The sequence below is a fragment of the Pteropus alecto genome, unplaced genomic scaffold, assembly GCF_000325575.1.
Source record: "Pteropus alecto unplaced genomic scaffold, ASM32557v1 scaffold86, whole genome shotgun sequence".
In the NCBI taxonomy this organism is placed as follows: Eukaryota; Metazoa; Chordata; class Mammalia; order Chiroptera; family Pteropodidae; genus Pteropus; species Pteropus alecto.
In genome coordinates this window covers 9,812,675-9,831,072 of record NW_006442109.1, presented here as the reverse complement: position 1 = coordinate 9,831,072, position 18,398 = coordinate 9,812,675, and the positions used below count along the sequence as shown (strand labels likewise).

The following is an 18,398-nucleotide window of genomic DNA, read 5'->3' as shown; positions in this document are numbered from 1 at the left end:
TATTATTTATTTAAACTTAATGTTTAAAAACCTCGCCTTCTTTTAATATTAATTTTCCATTAAGCATCCAAAAAATATATTGATGAAAACAAAACAGAGTCGAAAGACATGGGTTGTAGTTCCCAGTCCTGACAATAACACATCGTAAGGCGGTTCTGTTTTTTTTCTTTAATCTTAATAGTTCTGTTTTTTTTCTTTAATCTTACTAGCCCCTATAATACATTTATATATTAAGTATCCCATGAAAAATTATACTTACCAGCTTTGTAAGATACAGTGTTAGTCTTTGCCACCGATTTTTTATAGCATAAGTATACTGCTGATCCCCACTGAATTAAAAAAAAAAATAAAGTATTGTTTAATTTTAAAAGGTGGTAACTTAATAAAATTTAATTTCTCCAGTATATATCATCTAAGATGTAATAGATTTCTGTTAGCTATTTTCAATTGGCTATTTTTGTCAGCAGTTGATTGACGTTATTGTCCACTGTTCTCAGAAGTAAAATTTAACATATTTTTCCCTTGTAACAAAAATAACACGAGGAAAACTTGGCTCTTTAAAACAAACCTAAGCCACAACAATTTATACTTTATTCTAAATCCAAACTTTGGGCAGAAATGATAAACTAATATATACTCATATGTATATTTTCTTTTTGATTCCAGACCCACTTTCAGATATTGCCAGATTTTTCTGCAGCTCTTTATACCAAAACTAAAGAGTTGTAATTTGCCATAGCCATTTCCTTTATTTCCCATTCTCTCCTGAATCCATTCCAAATTAGGGTTTAATCCCACCATTCTCTAAAAGAACACCTGAACATTTTAATGATGCCACATCTACTAGCTGATTTCTAGTCTTCATCTTACTCAACCTATCAGCAGGTTTTGATACCACTAGTGACCCTTTTCTGGAAACATTTTCTTCTCTTGGCTTTTGAGGCATCACATTTTCCTGGTCGCTCTTTACCAAATGTCTGGCCACTCCTGTCTCTTTTGTAGCATCCTCTCTCTTCCTGATCATTAAATGTAATCTCTTCTTTACTTCCTCTAAATGATCTCATACATTTAGTCCCATGGTTTTAAAACAACTACTCCCCCAAGGAGTCTCAAATGTCTAGTCCCAGCTTGAACTGAGATAGGGAAGACTGTGGGTAAAGCAGATTTTGGGGTGAAGAAAAGGAGTTCAGTTTTAGACATATTAAGTTTGAAACATCTATTAGACATCCAAGTGAAGAATCAAATGGAGCTAAGGTGAGAGGTCTGAAATGAAGATGCAACTTGGGAGATGTCACCACGTGACATTAGGTAGCCACAGATATATCCACACTTCCTCACCTCCTTTTGGTCTCAACTCAAGGACCACTTTATTAGAGCCCTTTGTTCCTCACCTTATATGCAAAAACAAGCCTTCCTCTACCCTGCCTGGTCCTCCCTATCACTCTTATTTTGCCTTTTTTCCCTCCGTAGCACTTACCACCACCACCATTTGGCATATTGTATATTTTCTTATTTATTATACCACCACTAAAATAAAAATTCCATGATGGTAAGGGCTTAGTTTTATTCACTGGTGTATCTGTAGCACTGAAAACAATGCCTATCATGTAGAAATACTTAATAAATATTGGTTAATTGAATGAGACAGGACATGTTTGTGAATATACAATAGAGTGCCTGCATAAACCAGTACATAAAGAGAGATTCATAGCACTGAAGACAATTATATAGAGAAAATAAACTTAAATATTAATATTGTTTCAATATTAAGAGACTACTATAACAAACATCCATTTACTTACCACTAAGATTTAACAAATGTTAACAATTTACCATATTTGCTTCAGATTTTAATTTATAAAGAAACAAAAAATTATGTTTAGCTAAAGCCTCATTTTCCATTCCTTTCTATCCTTCAGAGTTAACTACTAGCCTGAAGCTAGTGTATTTCATTCACATGCATTTAAAAAATTTCTACTACACAAATATAGACATCTAAAGTATGTATTACTGTTCTGTGTATTTTAAAATTTTACATAAATGGCGATATGCTGAATATATGCTCTATGGCTTGTTTAAAAATTTTTTTTTCAATTACAGTTGACATTCAATATTCTATTAGCTTCAGGTATACAGCATAATGGTAAGACATTTATATAACTTACAAAGTGATCGCCCCGATAAGGACTTTCAGACGCCTTCTCCCACACCAAGGAATTAGGTGCATTGTTTAATAACCTGCTTTGTTAATGACTCTACTTTTCTAAATAAACTTGTTAAATCAAATACTGACATTCTTGAAAGGTTGTAAAACAAGAGCCATTTAGATGGAGTATAAAAAAATTCTCAGTGAGTCAAAAACTGAAGAGAGAGTCTCAAATTTGCCAAGAATTAGCTGTGTGAATCCGAACTCATCGATTAAAAATCTTTACCAACAAGTTTTTGCATTTTTGCACCACATGACCACTTTTAAGTTCTCTTCTAGCTCTAAAATACCGATTCTATTCTAAATCAATAAAAGTCCAAATCATTTAAGACTTATGGTCCAAAGTTTTAAAACTAATAATTCTTGAAAGTCTTTCCATATATAAGCTTAATGGAGGTGGGGGCAGTGGAGAGGTGGAGATTTTTTTTTTGAGTCCAAAGCTGTAAGCCTGGTACGAAAATCATGTAGGAACTTGAATGATTTAACATACATTTCCTCATGTCCATTAGATTGGTTTTTAGTTGGTTTTTTTTTTCCCTCCTCATTTGGAAACCTAGTAGATGGCTTTCATTCAAGCTACCTAATCTTCCAAAACAAGAGTAAGGTATATAATTATACCACTGGGTATAATTATATTAAATTATCATTGTATCAATAATTTAATCATTGTATTAATAATTTAATATTGATTAAATTATCATTGCATCGATAATTTAATCCCAACCACTTCCTGATTCTTTACATATACATTAGGCAGACATGAAAATAAGTTTCCTACATTACATGTCTATTTTAACTTTTCTGAGAGTCATAAGTCATTGTACATCTACTCCAGAGTCAAAGATCTAAATTTGCTCTCTTATAGTCAATGGAAACAAAGATTGTTAATAGATACAAACCACAACCCATTGCTTAAAAAAAGACATCTACAGCTAAGATCAAGGAAGTTTTTCTATATTTAGGGCTGATACTAGATTTAAGAATAAGAAAATAAACATTTAAGAGATTTTTATTCCTGTAATGTTTCTTAGAAGAAACTAAGAGAAGCTTAAACACTGAGAAAAAAGTAAAATAAAACGCTCTTTCTTGTTGTCTATCAATTATATCTAATGAAACTGAAAAGCTCTTCCTCAGACATTAAATATACATAAAAGGGACTAATTAAGCAAAGGAGTAATTAACAAAGGAGTAGCTAACATTTATATAGATAGTAGTTACTATATGCCAGGCACTATCCTAAGTTCTTTACAAATATTAGTTAATTTAATCTTCATCAAAAGCCTATGAAATAAAGTGCTACTTTATCTCTATTTCATGAATGAGAAAACTTGAAGCACAAAGAACAAAGGAACTTGGCCAAAACACACATCTGGAATTCAAAGCCAGCAGGTTTAGCTGGAGTCCATTCTGTTCACCCTATGTTATACTGTACCTTTATTCTTTCAGTAGAGAATAAATGCTTTCTGACAAAACTGGAACCAATAATGTTTAGGGTAAGGAAAAACTGAAACTCGTATCTCAGGTTTTAGTTTCAAGTCGACCTTGAACACTCTGATTAACTAATAAGACCTAGAAATGGTTTTAATGACATAATCATTTAATATGAATCCAAAACTAACACATCTACAAAAATAAATTAAATTTTCACCAATAGTAAATGGCAAGTATCTGTGAGCCTGTATAGTCTTCCTAAATACCAAATCAAATCTGAAATGATGTTAAGCTGGGCATTATGTTATGGAAGAATTCAAAAATCCTTCTTGCCATCACTATCAGCGCCATATAAGATCTGTAAAACTCTATTTGCTAGCATGATTTTCTTCCTCCACCATAATCTCTCCAACTGTCACATGTCATCACCAAATCAATATGCAAGGATGGCACAAAAAAATAGGGTGTTTTGTATATGAATAGCTGTTAACAAAAAAAGTCATCTAAAGAGGGGGGCCCACAGCTGCAGATAATTCTTTTAAGATATTATTTAGATATCATCAATATCCATTTTAAAAATTAAATGATTTTTAAACAAATACTGCTACTACCTTAAAATTACAGATTTTTCTTTAAGAAAATTTGGATTTGAAAGATGCTTATAGATAACCATGTGACACATATATAGTGCCTTCTTATATGTACTGGGACACGGTTCTAAATTTACTTAATCATCATACTAATTCATAAGGTAAATGCTATTGTCATCATTTTAAAACCGTGAAACAGGCACAGAGAGGTTAAGTTACTTGCCCAAGGTCACACAGCCAGTAAGTGTCAGATAGAATTCATATTCAGATACTCTGGTTCCAGAGTCTGTGCTCTGAACCACTAGGCCATACTGATCTGAACCACAATAAAATTCAGATCTATTTTATTATCTTGCTACGAAGGTTCATTCTGCATTGTATCCAGCCACATATCAATACACTTCAGTTCTTCCTCTTTTAACTTTATCTAAACCTTCAGTGTTTTTCATGTTGTTAGCTTAAGAGAAGAGAGGAAAACTTTTAAAAATCAACTTCCCATGAAAACTTAGTGACGAGATGTGTGTACAATCTTTTAGATCTTAGTTAAGTGTTAATCTCCACAGTTATAACAAGGCAATGTATATAACTGCTCTAGGATCATTAAGAAATTAAATTAAAAAATGTGTGGTTAAAAACTCAATTGTTGACAAAGTTGTAAAAAAATATCAATCCTTTCGGACTTTGTTCATAGGAATATAAATTGGTTAAACCTTTCGGGACAAAAATCTTAAAAGCAAACACGTGCATTGATCCAGAAATTCTAGGATATATAAGGAAATAATTAAGCAATGCAGAACAATTTTTAGGAGTATGATTCTAGAGTCTTATAGTCTGGATTTCAATCTTGGTTCAACTGCTCACTGAAGGTATGACCCTGAGCAGGTAACAACATTTTAAAAAAATTTACTGGGGTGACATTGGTTAATAAAATTATATAGGTTTCAAGTGTACAATTCAATAATACATTATCTGGACATTGCATTGTGTGCTCACCACCCAAAGACAAATCTTCTGTCACCTATATTTGACCCCCGTTACCTTTACCTACCCTCCCACCCGCTTTCCCTTTGGTAACCACTAAACTCTTTGTGTCTATGGCCTTTTTAATTTTCAAAATTTCTTCTCTGTAAAATGGAGGAAAAAATACCACTCACGGTGATTGTGAGAATTAACTGAGTAAATAATGAATATGAAATACTTAGAATAGTGTATAGCACTAAGAACTCAATAAACGTAACTTATGGAAGATTTAGTTGTAACTACATATAATAGCTTAACCTGTAATATAAACAAATTAGAATCTAAATGTCTTACAATGGAAGATGGAATAAATAAATTGTGGGACATCCACTGAGTGCAGTAATATTCAGCCATTCAAAGCTATTAAATATTAAAAGATGCTCGATTTCCACAATTACCGAAGAAATGCAAGTTAAAATTAGAATGATTTCTTGCTTATTAGTCAATAATTAAAAAGGGGTTGATAACAACCAGTGTGGGTAAGGTGTGGAACCTGGGAAAGGGCATTCTTATACAGTATGACTGCTGGGAGTATAAACTGCCACAATCTTTTCAGAGCAATCTGTCAACATTTTTCAAAATGTATAGCATACCCATAGACCCATCAATTCCACTTATAATTATTTATTCTTCCAGAGACATGCCAATAAATATACAAAGAAAAAGGTACAGGATTGATCAAAATAACATTATTAGTAATGGGAAAAAATAGAAATAATGTATTCATCATTCTTCACTTGTATTTTCTGGAATACTATACAATCATTAGAAGAATTAAGCAGAGAGTTATATTGATAAAGATGGATGATAGTGAAAAAAGGGTTATATCAGAACATATAGAAATTTCTAACTTTTGAAAAATAAAAGATGAATTTGTCTATATTATATATACTCCACATATGTCCACACAAAAAGGTCTGGGAGGACATAAATCAAATTGTTAATTGTTAATATTGGGAAAGGACTACAAAAGATGGAAGTAGAAACAAGAACTTTCACCTTTTACTTCATAGATCTATAATTTGTCCCCCCGCCCACTGCCAAATGTTTTGTGAATACACATTTCCTTTTAAAATTTAAAACAGCAATAAAAAAGTAAAGACAAAAACAACTGCAGATCACGCATAACCTTAAGGCTACTGAAAGGACTTTGGTTTTTACTAAGAGTGAGATGGGAAGCCATTAAGGGTTGTAAGCAGAGGAATGATATGATGTAATTTATGTTTTAAATGTGAACAACAGGTTGTAGGAAGCAGAAATGGAAACTGATCAGTTAGACCAACAGTCTGTCAAACTATGGCCTTCCTTTGACCTGAGTCCTGTTATTGTACACCTGAGCCAAGACTGGTTTTTACATTTTTTAAAAGTTGTTTAAAAAAACAAAGATGAATATGCCAACAGAGACTATATCAAACCACAAAACCTAAATTATTTGATATCCAAGAAGAGATGGTGAATTAGAGGTCCAGGCTAGACACATAACATTTACAAGTCATCCACACATGGCCTGTATTTAAATGACTACATCATCTAGGGTGTGAGTTTAGATGATAAAGATAAATGGTCTGAGGACTGAACCCTGGGGCACTACATTGTGTAGAGGTTAGGGAGAAGGGAAGAAATTAGCAAAGGCAGAAAAGGATGATTGGTGAGGTGAGAGGAAAAAGAAAGAGAGTACACAGAAAAAGATTACATCTTTTCTTCCTGCTACTGTTTCAAGAAGTGATTATCTATGTCAAAACCTACTGAAAATATGAAGAATTGATCATTGGATTCAACAATAAGAGCAATCTTGGTGGAATGATGGAGACAAAAGCCTAATTGAAAAGAGTCAAAGTGAGGAAGGGGACAGAATGTAGTCACTTCTTTTGAAATGTTTTATTATAAAAGTGAACAGTGAAATGGGGCAGTAGACAGAGGGAGATATAAAGGTCAAGTTTTGAAAAGATGAAAGATACTAAAACATGGTTTGCATGCTGGAAGAAATTATCCAATGTAGAGAGAAAAACTGACGATTCACAAAAAAGTCGTGCACAAGTGGAGGGAGGGGTTAACCTTGGCTAGTACATTAGTTTTGCAGTAAGGGGAAAAAACTTTTTTTTTAATTTAAAAAAAAGGCTTTTTGCATAGCTCCTTTTGAAAGTACAATTAAAGTACTTTCCTAAAAATAAAATATCCAACATCTTTAAGAACATATTTTTAATTCAGTGCTATATGTTTTTTTTTCAAAGATTTATTTTAGATTATGGTCTTTTCATCAGTGGCTAATTTTATCAGTGCAAAAGAGTCACTTACCATACTGTTGTTGAGATTCTTGTCGACTTTGCAGAATGTGTGTGGTGGACTTTCTCCTTTACTTGGTATAATAATACATATGTCTGTGACAGCCAACGTATTCTGAGTCATGTTTTCAGAGGCTCTTCGGTATGTGATATAAATTTTTTGTGATGAGGTACTACCGCTAATATTTGCAGGGCGTCCATAGGGAGTACTCTGAATAATTTCACATCCCTGTTTCAATCTTTCTTTCCAGTCATATAAAACCCTAAAATAAATCGAATAAAATAAATACACAAACACAAAGCACCCTCAAATATGAAAGGTAATATTATCAGGTATCATGCACTGATCCTTAACTATAGCAGATATTCCAATCTTATTGAAAGTTTGAACAGCAGTCCCATATAAAATTAAGATAACCGTTATCCTTACCAAAAATTAAAATAATGTAATAAAAATTCAGATTAACCTTTGTGTTTGTTGATATAAACCACAGAATGGCAACAATTAAGCATTAGGAACTTGTTTTAGCATTTCATTTAATAGATTTAATTTATTTATTTTTGTCTCTAAAACCAAGCATCTTCTTTAGAAAAAGCAACTTTGTACTATGGCCAAAATCAAAATTTTACAAAAGGCTTCTTCTTGCCAGAAGATACAGAACCTGCTTACACACTTTTTCCTCCAATACTTCCCTCAGGTTTAAGAGACAATTTTAGGCTTTAAAAAAAGAAAATGACCTCAAATCTATCTTTAATCAAAAGTGTAAGTGAAAGACATAGGCTTTTTTTCTTCTTGTGGTAAAAATCATAGGCATTTAATAAAGGGTAGGTCAGGCACCCATTCCTTCAGTCTTCTAAATACTATATTTAAAATACTCAGGGACACAAAGGAAATGTCATGTTTGAATAATATTAATTTATTCTTTCACAGAATTCACTGATTTGATTTTAATGCTAAGTCTTTGGCATAGTCAAAAAAAATTTTAAAGGTCTACGATATAAAGTGTGCTTCTGCATTTGCTATAGAAATTGTAACATGCAACGCCCCCAACATTAATCAGTATTCCCTTTCATAAAATCTCATTATATAAATAAAATTTAGTGCCAGAAATTGATCAAATTATTTCTAATATAATTTTTAATTTCTCTTTATGTCCTGGCTATTAGAAAAAAATTTTTTCATAATATTTTATTTTGAAAATTCATAGCTAAACTGGATGCTTAATCACAGCAACGATGTTTATCTTAATGTTAGCTTAATTGGTTACTCCTCCTCCTCCTTTTGATCTTGCTTTTTTTAAAAAAATTTTTAAAAGCAGGCATTGTAACAGAGAAGTTAGACACATCTGAATTCAAATTCCTACCACTTGTTACAAGTAATACTATCTTAGGCAAGTCTTTAACCTCTCTGAATCTTATACTACTCAGCTATATAATATTTAAAAATCTAACCCATAGGCTCTTGAGAGAATTAGGTGAGTATAAGTAAGGTCTCCAAAATAGTGCCTGGCACACAGATGCTCAATTGAAAACAATAAAAATACAATATAGAGAACAACAAACCACCATTTATTACCTCAAATTCTTAAAAGATATGGAATGTAAATACGCTTGATACATAAGATACCTATTTTCTCTAATCAGGTACTGGGCAGTTAAATATATGTTGTATTATTATTTTTGATTTTTATATTGTTAGATAACTTTTCTAACTAAACTGTAAGCTTTTAAAGGCAAGAATGATGTCATATTCTTCACAATGACAAATGAGGGTAGCTTTAAGAGTGGTTAATTTATTCATTTCAGTGCGAGTCTTTTCCTATTGGAGAATCCTTCTCATGCCTGTAAAATTCCTCGCCTCTACTCTAGAAAACTCCAACACCCTAAAGAGAATCTGCAGGATTCCCTTCATTTTATCCGCAAGCTAGAATTCTGATGATGGTCAGTGGTCATTGGAGCAACTTACCTAATCTTTTGAAAACAAGATCTGACACCTGGCTTACTTTCCCAAGTCATTTACTAACTATGTAAACTTCATATGAAACAATATAGTAGCTGTTCTAACCCAATTTAAAATTACTGCAATTAACTCATAAATTGACAGAATAAAGACTGATTTTTAAAATAACTTTTTGATATCAACCTTTAGATGACAGAATTTTTAAAAATAGAGAAAACTTCAGGAGCTCATCCTGTCTTCCCTTAGGCATCTGTAAACATGACTATGTTTCCACTTTCAGACTTAATATTTTAGGAGATGAAACTTCTATAGCTCCTTCATGAGACTTCAGGGGTTTCATTATTTTCCTCATTTTTAAAAAAATATTTAAGTTAAGCTAATGCCCTTTGCAACAGAGCAATGGAATAAGAAGGCTAATCTTCATTCTTTATACACTCTTCATCTGTTTTAAAGACATGAGTAGAGCTACTTCTAACCTTTGGTCTTTTTCTTTCAGTTTTCTAGTGAGAATATTATTTTTCTACCTTTAAAATTTTGTTCCTCCTTTACTAAAAAAATTACATATCTTTCAATTTATATAATCCTTTTACATATATGTTATATATATTATATTCCTCTTAAGAAAAACGATCTTTGCAAAAATTGACAAGCGGATCCTAAAAATTCATATGGAAAATCAAGGGACCCAGAATAGCTGAAACAATCTTAAAAAAGAAGAACAAAGTTGCAAGATTTACACTTTCCAATGTAGAAATTTACTACAAAGCTACAGTAATCAAAACTGTAGTACTGGCATAAGGATAGACATGTAGACAAATGGAACAGAATTGAGAGTCCAGAAATAATATATATCTATAGCCAATAAATTTTTTTAAAAGGTGGTGCTGGGACAAGTGGATATCCATATGCAAAAGAGTAAGATTCTTACTCAACTATTTACAAAAATTAATTCAAAATGGATCAAAGACCTAAATTTAAAGGCTTAAACTGTAAAATTCTTAAGTCAAAAACTTAGCTGTCAATCCTCATGACTCTTAGATTAGTAATAGCCTTCTGAGATATGACACCAAAACATATCTCAGACTTCAACAAAATTAAAACTTTTCAGCTTCAAAGGATTCCATAAAGAAATGACCCAAAAAATGGGAGGAAATATTTGTAAATCATTTATCTGGTAAGGACTTGCTTCTAGAGTATATAAAGAACTCTCAAAGCTCAACGATAAAAAGACAACCCAATTAAAAATAGGAAAAGGATTCTGAACAGACATTTCTCCAAAGATATACAGATGGCCAATAAGCACATGAAAGATGTTCAACATCATTAGTTATCAGAGCATATCAAGACCACAATGAGACATCACTTCACAGCCATTAGGACAGCTATAATCGAAATGACAATACAAAATGTTGGCTAAGATGTGGAGAAATTAGAAGCTTCATACAGTGTAGGTGGGAATGTAAAGTGGTGGAGCTGCTTTGAAAGACAGTTTGGCAGTTCCTCAAAAGGTTAAACACAGAGTTACCATGACCCAGCAAATCCACTTCTAATATACAAGAGAAATGAAAATATATGTCCATACAAAAACTTGTACACAAATATTTCCAGCAGCATCATTTATAATAGCCAAAAAGTGGAAACAGCCCACAAGTCCATCAACAAATGAATGGATAAATTAATTGTGGTGCATCCACAAGATGGAATATTATTCAGCCATATAAAGGAATAAAGTGCTGACACACACTATAACATAGATAAACCTTGACGTTATGCTAAGTGAAAGAAGCCGGTCACACACACAAAAAAACACATGTAGTATAATTCCATTTATATAAAATGTCCAGAACAAGCAAATCCCATAGAGACAAAGTAGACTGGTGATTGCCTGGAGCTAAGGGGTTAGGGAGAATTGAATAGTGACTAAAATGAGTACAGGATTTCTTTAGGGCATGATAAAAATGTTCTAAAGTTTACTGTGGTGATGGTTGGACAACTCCATAAATACACTAAAAACTACTGAACCGAACACTTTAATGGATGAATTGTATAGTATATGAATTATATCTCAATAAAGCTGTTTTATAAAAGAACCCCAAATTCAATATAGTATCCTAAGTAAAGCACTAGTTTACCCCAAGATCCTTCTCTGATACATAAAGACTTAGCATCCATCTACAATGATCATTAATACCTATGCTTAAAAGCCATTGTTTTTCTAGTACTTTAAAAATAATTAAATATTTTATGATAAAAATAATACATTAATTTTCTGGTACTTTTTAATAAGTGTGTTTCAAATTCTCTCCCCTACCTTCAACAGAAACTCAGACAAGATGAAAGTGCTGGGAACCTGTAGGACAAAGGGACACTGAAAAGATATAATGAATTGAGAGAATACAGGATTCTAGAAATAAATGTGTCTATTTTTCTAAAGCTGCCATGTATCTATTAATGAAAAGAAAACTGAACAGTTAACTTCAAAATCTAATATTATTTGGATCCATAACAATAACTTTTTTTAAAAGACTTACCCCAGATCTGTAAGTGGAGGTTTATCTCTTCCTCTTCTATAGCAAAGGTAAATCTGTGGCCCCACAAGACTTCCATTATTGAGGTCAGCTGATAATCCAGTTGGGGTAACATCAATACACATATAATCCCGTGGCACTTCCTCTCCAAGAGATTTAATAATAACTGAAACGTCTGTGATAGGTTCTTTTGGTTTAGCTACTTTATGACAGGCATCATTGAAGTGAATTTCTTCTTCAAGGGGCTTTGAAACATCAGTTAATCCTGCTACAACAAAGTAGTCAGCAACACGAGGTCCCTTATCTTCAATCATCTTCCATTACAGAGGTTACATCTAAAAGGAAAGTAAAAGATTAATGTTTTCCCATATCAAGCCAAATAAATTCAAGTGATTTGTGAGCAAATAAGAATGACAAACTACAGAAAGAGCACTATCTCCTTGATAAACAAATTCGTATTTTATATTTCACTTTCATAGGTAAAAAGTGTGCCTTTTTTTAAAAAATGGGAATATATTTAGCATTATTTATGATCATAAAAGTAATGCAAGAATTTCCATTTTTAGCAATATGGATGCCTAGATTACCCAAGTAGACAGAAAAAAAACACCCAAAACCCCACATCCTTTTAAATGCATATATATTACCATGTAAAAATGTAAGAAAAATTCCCAGGGCCCCCAAACAGTGAGGAAACCAAAGGCCAGAATGCATATATAAGCTGATAATGGGTGGAGGAAGATTGCTGACTTCCTCAGTCATCAAGGGGTTTGTGCCTTAAAAGGTATTACAGTGACAGGAGACAAAAAGGCCTTGAGACCACATAAGATAGGGAATTGGAACTGAGACATTTGTATAAAGACAAGAGCCTCAAAAGACCGTATCCCCAGTTAAAGAATGGATTTAAAAAAAAAAAAATCTATCCACTGGTACAGGGAGATAAAGTTTACCTCAATCTGGGCCCCACTTTGGAGGGTAAAAAGTCTTCCCTGTGAATGTATAGCAATAGTCCTACTCATACTTGGATTTGAGGGTTGACCTTAAGCCAGCTGTATGGTCCCAGGAAGCTCCAAACTGAGATATTAACATTAACTGTGTTCCCAGGTTAGTGATACCCTTGGGGAAGCAAATGCAAAACAGTTCTAGAGGGTACACTTCAACCCAGGTTTACTATACATAAAGCACAACTGAAGATGACCTCCTATTCCAAAACCATAGAAATACACAAAGAAAAATCCACTCTGAATGAGTTGCAGCAGATACAACAAACAAAACTTCAAATAAAAGGCAGAGATTATAATAGGAATGCATGCTTATAACAAATTTAAAGAAAAAATACACAAGTAGAATCCATCATGCATTTGCAAACACTTCAGTTGTCTAGTATCATTTAAATCTTATTTGTTTCTTTAACTAGGAGAATACAACCCCCTCACAGACTGTCATTACTTACCTAACAGTTATAGAAAAAAGCTTAATCTAAAATTTTCCAACATGTGTCTCATGTTAGACTTAGTTCCAATAAATGCAAAGAAATGATTTCGTGGACAAATAAATTAGGTATATATACTACATGCCTCTTTTGTATATTTATAATATATAAAAATAATAAAGTGTCAGCAGTCCTTTGGTAAAGGTACCTGATTAACTTTGCTTTAACCCAGGATTTCTTAAGTCTATTTGAACAAAGAACCCTATTTCCCCACTTAGAAACTAGAAAAAATCCTCAGAACATGCTTTAGAAAATGCTAGTTTAAACAACCTTTTTTTGCGGACGATAAAATACCTGAGAGCAAAGAAATTCTTATGTAGTATACTTGTTTATGATACAATTATCACCATTTTCATCTTAATTCCAAAACTCATTTAATTTTCTATATTGCTAATGTCATAAGTTTCCAGAATTCATGCCACATTTCTTAAAATCTATATCTGTTGCTCAAATATACTCTATAAATATTCTCACTATTTGTTTAGGAAACAAGCCTAAACAAGGATCAAATGTTCTTGTTTTATTTAGATATATATGGCTCCCATGTAGCAATTCTCTTACACATAAGAATTTTGCACAAAATAATGGGCTTAAACTATTCAGGTATGCCTCCTAGACTGACAGTAAAGAGGAAGTAATAACCTGTTCTACTGAGAAGATTCTGTTAAACATTGAATAGTCACTCTCAGCTGATTGCATATAACAGGTGCTCCACAAAAAAACCAGCAGTGTTACTCATTTAATTATCTATTCATTCTCAAAGAGTAGAACAAAAGTACTTTTCTAAAAACCACTTCTGTATTTAACTTTTTTCTCATTTCATTAAATATTAAATTATTTCAGTCTTTGAAATAATTTTTAGTAACTGTATTTTATTTATGGATATAATATTATTGATTTACTTATTGTTGATCATTTGTTACTTCTACTTATTTTGGTAATATTTTTTAAATGCTATGATGAATAACCTGAACATAAACCTCTGGCTACAACTCATTTCTTCAGGATAAACTTACTGAAGTTGAATTACTAGGTCAAATTACATAACCAGCCTCTATAAGTGTTTATGTGCTTTTATGTGTGTATGAATTTTAAATTATAAGCTTTGATAGACACTAGTCTTAAAAATTACCTTGGTAGAGCACTTTCCTCTCTTCATAATGAAGAGATTTAAATATTTTCCTTTTTCCTAGATGCTAACTTCACGTTATTTAAACTAAAGCATACAGTCACTGTTTCATACTATAGTCTTAGGTCTTGCTATGCAGAGTTTTTCCATGAAAACATAAAAATATATTTAAGAAGGCCTTTTGAAAGCTACTACCTTAGCCATTTGAAATAATAATATGCTTTCATTCCTAACTTAATGAATAATAGTAAATAACTACTAAAAGGGAACAAATTATTGTTCTTCATCAATACATATGAGAACATCCATTTTAAGGTGGTGATTAAATCCTCTTACATTTATTGATACAAAAGTAAACTATGCATCACCGCAGCTCTCTTGCCTTGTCATTGTTGTTATTTCCATTTGTTCATCTGAGGGCGAAGAATGATTAGGAAGGAAGGCAAAATATTTTAAGGCAAGGCTGACAAAGTATATAATGCCAAGAACATAGCTGGCAACATTACAGGTGATTTCTTGAAAGATCTAAATGCTTTTTAATTCACTCATGAAGTATCAATAATTCTGAAAATGCAACTCTACTTTTTATTTTAAATCAATTATTTTTAAAGTAAGTTTGAGATTTAGAAGCTAGGAGAAAGACCTTGTTAAAAATTACAAGGCAAAGAAAATACTGAAAATCTTTAATATAGAAATGAATAATTAACAGTATTTTCTAACAATTCCATTAAACCAAGAGATTTCCATTGGCATGTGAAATTTATAATTCTTATGGAAAATACTAATTAGATATAAAGACAAAACGCCTCGTGTTGGCAAGAGCCACCAAAAAATTACTTGGAAAGAGCATCAGAAGAAAGCATTAGTCATACATAAAACTTGGACTTTTAGTTTAGTACATCAGAGCAAAAACCTCTAAACAGTTAAGAGGTAAATTTCTTCTTTCTCTCTCTCTTTCTCCCCTCCCTCCCACCCCCGCTGCATGCCCCACTTCCTTCTTTTTGGAGGTAAATTCCTTTAAACTCATTTTGGAAACTAGAGCCACACAAAACAAGCATTTGATCCAACAGTTCTCTAAATAATCACAGTAATATAAAACGCTGAAACAACTTTACTCAGGCTGAAGTAACAATACGTAATACTACATCATTAACCAATCATTGTTTCCAATTCTTCGTTCAATATGACATAGATAACTTAAGTTAGCTCATATATTGTTTATAGCATTTCTTATAAGTTCAGATACCTGCTTAGCTAGTATGTCACTTCAAATCACATCTATTTTCTTTGAGAATAACAAGAAGTATGTATTCCCTATTCTTAAAAGGTTCACGAGAACTAAATTAAGAAATTACAAGAAAGCTCTTATCCATTCAGCAACTAATGGAGACTGATTAGTTTTTCTCCCTTTCAATCTCTGCCCAATCAATTCAGATTCTTTTTTATCTCTTCTATCACTCCATTAGGTCAGAGTAGTTAAGCATTTGTTACTTAGGCTAACCATAAGGACAAGAAAAGGCAAGAGTGGAAATCAAAGGTAATATTTTAAAGACTATCAACAGGACAAGTAATAACAAATGTTGGAAAGGATGTGGAGAAATAGGAACCCTCATACACTGCTGGTGGGACTGCAAATTGGTATGGCCACTATGGAAAGCGGTATGGAGGTTCCTCAAAAAACTAAGAATTGATCTACCACATGATCCGGCAATCCTTCTACTGGGAAATTACCCCAAAGACTTGAAAACTCATATCCGAAAAGATATTGGCACACCGATGTTCATAGCAGCATTATTCACGATGGCCAAGACACGGAAGCAACTGAAATGTCCTACGATAGACGACTGGCTAAAGAAGCTGTGGTACATATATATACAATGGAATATTACTCAGCCATAAGAAAAGATAAAATACTGTCATTTGTGACAACATGGATGGACCTCAAGATAATCATGCTAAGCGAAATAAGCCAGACAGAAAAAGTTGAAAATCACATGGTATCACTTATATGTGGGATATAAACCTAAAAGCAACAAATGAACAGGACATACAAACAGAGACTCATGGACATAGACAACAGACTAGTGGTTAGTAGAGGGGAGGTGGGGAGTGGGGAGGAGGGAGGTAGATGGGGTAAGAAAAAAAAATAAAATAAGACAAAAAATAAAGATATATGAAAAAACAAAAATCTGAATATAAAAGTTTATCAAATTATAAACTTTACTGAAATTGTAAAAGTAGCAAAATATCTTTCAGATAGAGACTGATAAACAGTCACAATTTCAAGATATATATAAAAATGGTTGATAACTCAATGGACTAATTCAACTGTTCCTCACTCCTGTTCACTTAAATAAGCTAGAAAAAATTTTCTTTTTTTAAAAAACATAATTCCACAGTTAAGAACCTAATCTAGTTCATCTTTCCTTATAGTATCAAAACTAGAGACCCTCATTCCCAGCTTTTCTAAACTTCATCTCTCATTTTTCTTCCAACCAAGGTAATCTATTATCCTTTAAATGTAATTTTGCTCTTTTCCTCTTCGACAATACACTATAGTATTTCCTCTTTCTAGTAAACATACATTCATTGCATTTTTCAAAAAAATTAAATTTATGTGGATTTTCATTTAAACTTTATGAACTGTACGAAATGGTAGAAGGAAAAAGAAATTCAACAATCCCATTCACAATAAAAAATTTAGTTTATATTTGACAATGTTTCCTAATTTCCTTTGAAAATAGAAAATATCCTTCTAATCCTCAATGCAGTTATAATACAGAATAACATATTTATATATTTTATTTAATAGGCATTTTTCTAGTCTGTTATATTTATAATTATACTAAATGAATACATAATATTCCATCAAATAGAAATAACATACACTATAACCAGTATCCCATTTTTCCATTCCCAGATAGTATCCAAAGTATAATAAGTATGTGCATAAAAAATACTTATTAAACAAATGAATACTTCACCCTGTAACCCTTCTCAAGCATATTATACTAAATGTAATGTCTTTTTTCTATAATTCAGAATCAATTTTCTGAACCTCAATTACTTTAAATACTGTAGTTGTTGAATATAGGGTAGATATAGATAAACTAGATGATTCGTGTCTAGTAAGCGAAAACCAAAACCGTCAGGATTTTGGCAAAATTAGAAATTTACTGAATAAGTAATTGATTCATTCATTTAATGAATTTTTGATAAATACTTACTAAATCTGACGCTATTTTAGGAGTCTGTGGTGATACTGATGAAAGCAATAGCCTTGCTTTGAAGGCGTTTCTTGTTTAGTTCTACTTTTCCATATCTCTTTCTATACTTTTATTCCACCTCTAGCCATCTTTGCTCCTATCACCCTTCCAGATTCCAGAAGCTTGCCTTCACTAAGACCAAAGTTTCCCTATCATTTTTCCCCCAAAGCCTCATATGCACAAATGTGATTCCTACTACACTGTCCCTTTTCCCTTTCTCCTTGACAACTAGTACTCCTTCAGCATGAGCATCCTATGGAGATTCTAAAAAGAAAGAAATCTTATTTGTATATCATATGTAATAGTATGTTAACTTTCTTTTAAAAAGTTTTAACCCACCTAAGGCAAATCTAACTTTTTAAAAGTTTTGTTAACTCAAACTGATGGACTATGTGGGGCAAATTTCTTGAGCAAGGGGAGTTTACTTGTTCCCTTGTCTACTTTGGAACCACCTCCCCTCTCTCAACACCTATTCCCAACAAAAAACAAGGAAA

The 18,398-nt window shown here is 32.3% G+C and overlaps 1 protein-coding gene across 7 annotated transcripts in view; it reads right to left on the bottom strand.

The window, feature by feature from the left end:
- Positions 1–18,398, bottom strand: part of DENND4A (DENN domain containing 4A) — a 106,220-nt gene that overhangs the window by 64,039 nt on the left and 23,783 nt on the right. For 5 of the 7 annotated variants that reach the window (XM_015596067.2, XM_015596068.2, XM_025038919.1 and 2 more), the window contains 3 exons: positions 12,021–12,352; positions 7,543–7,792; positions 260–329 (listed from right to left, as the gene is read on the bottom strand). In XM_015596067.2, the coding sequence (XP_015451553.1) occupies positions 260–329; positions 7,543–7,792; positions 12,021–12,331 (631 nt within the window). In that variant the 5' untranslated portion in view covers positions 12,332–12,352. Of the gene's footprint in view, positions 1–259; positions 330–7,542; positions 7,793–12,020; positions 12,353–18,398 lie in introns of those variants that run through there. The other 2 variants (XM_025038920.1, XM_025038921.1) reach the window with 1 other exon arrangement.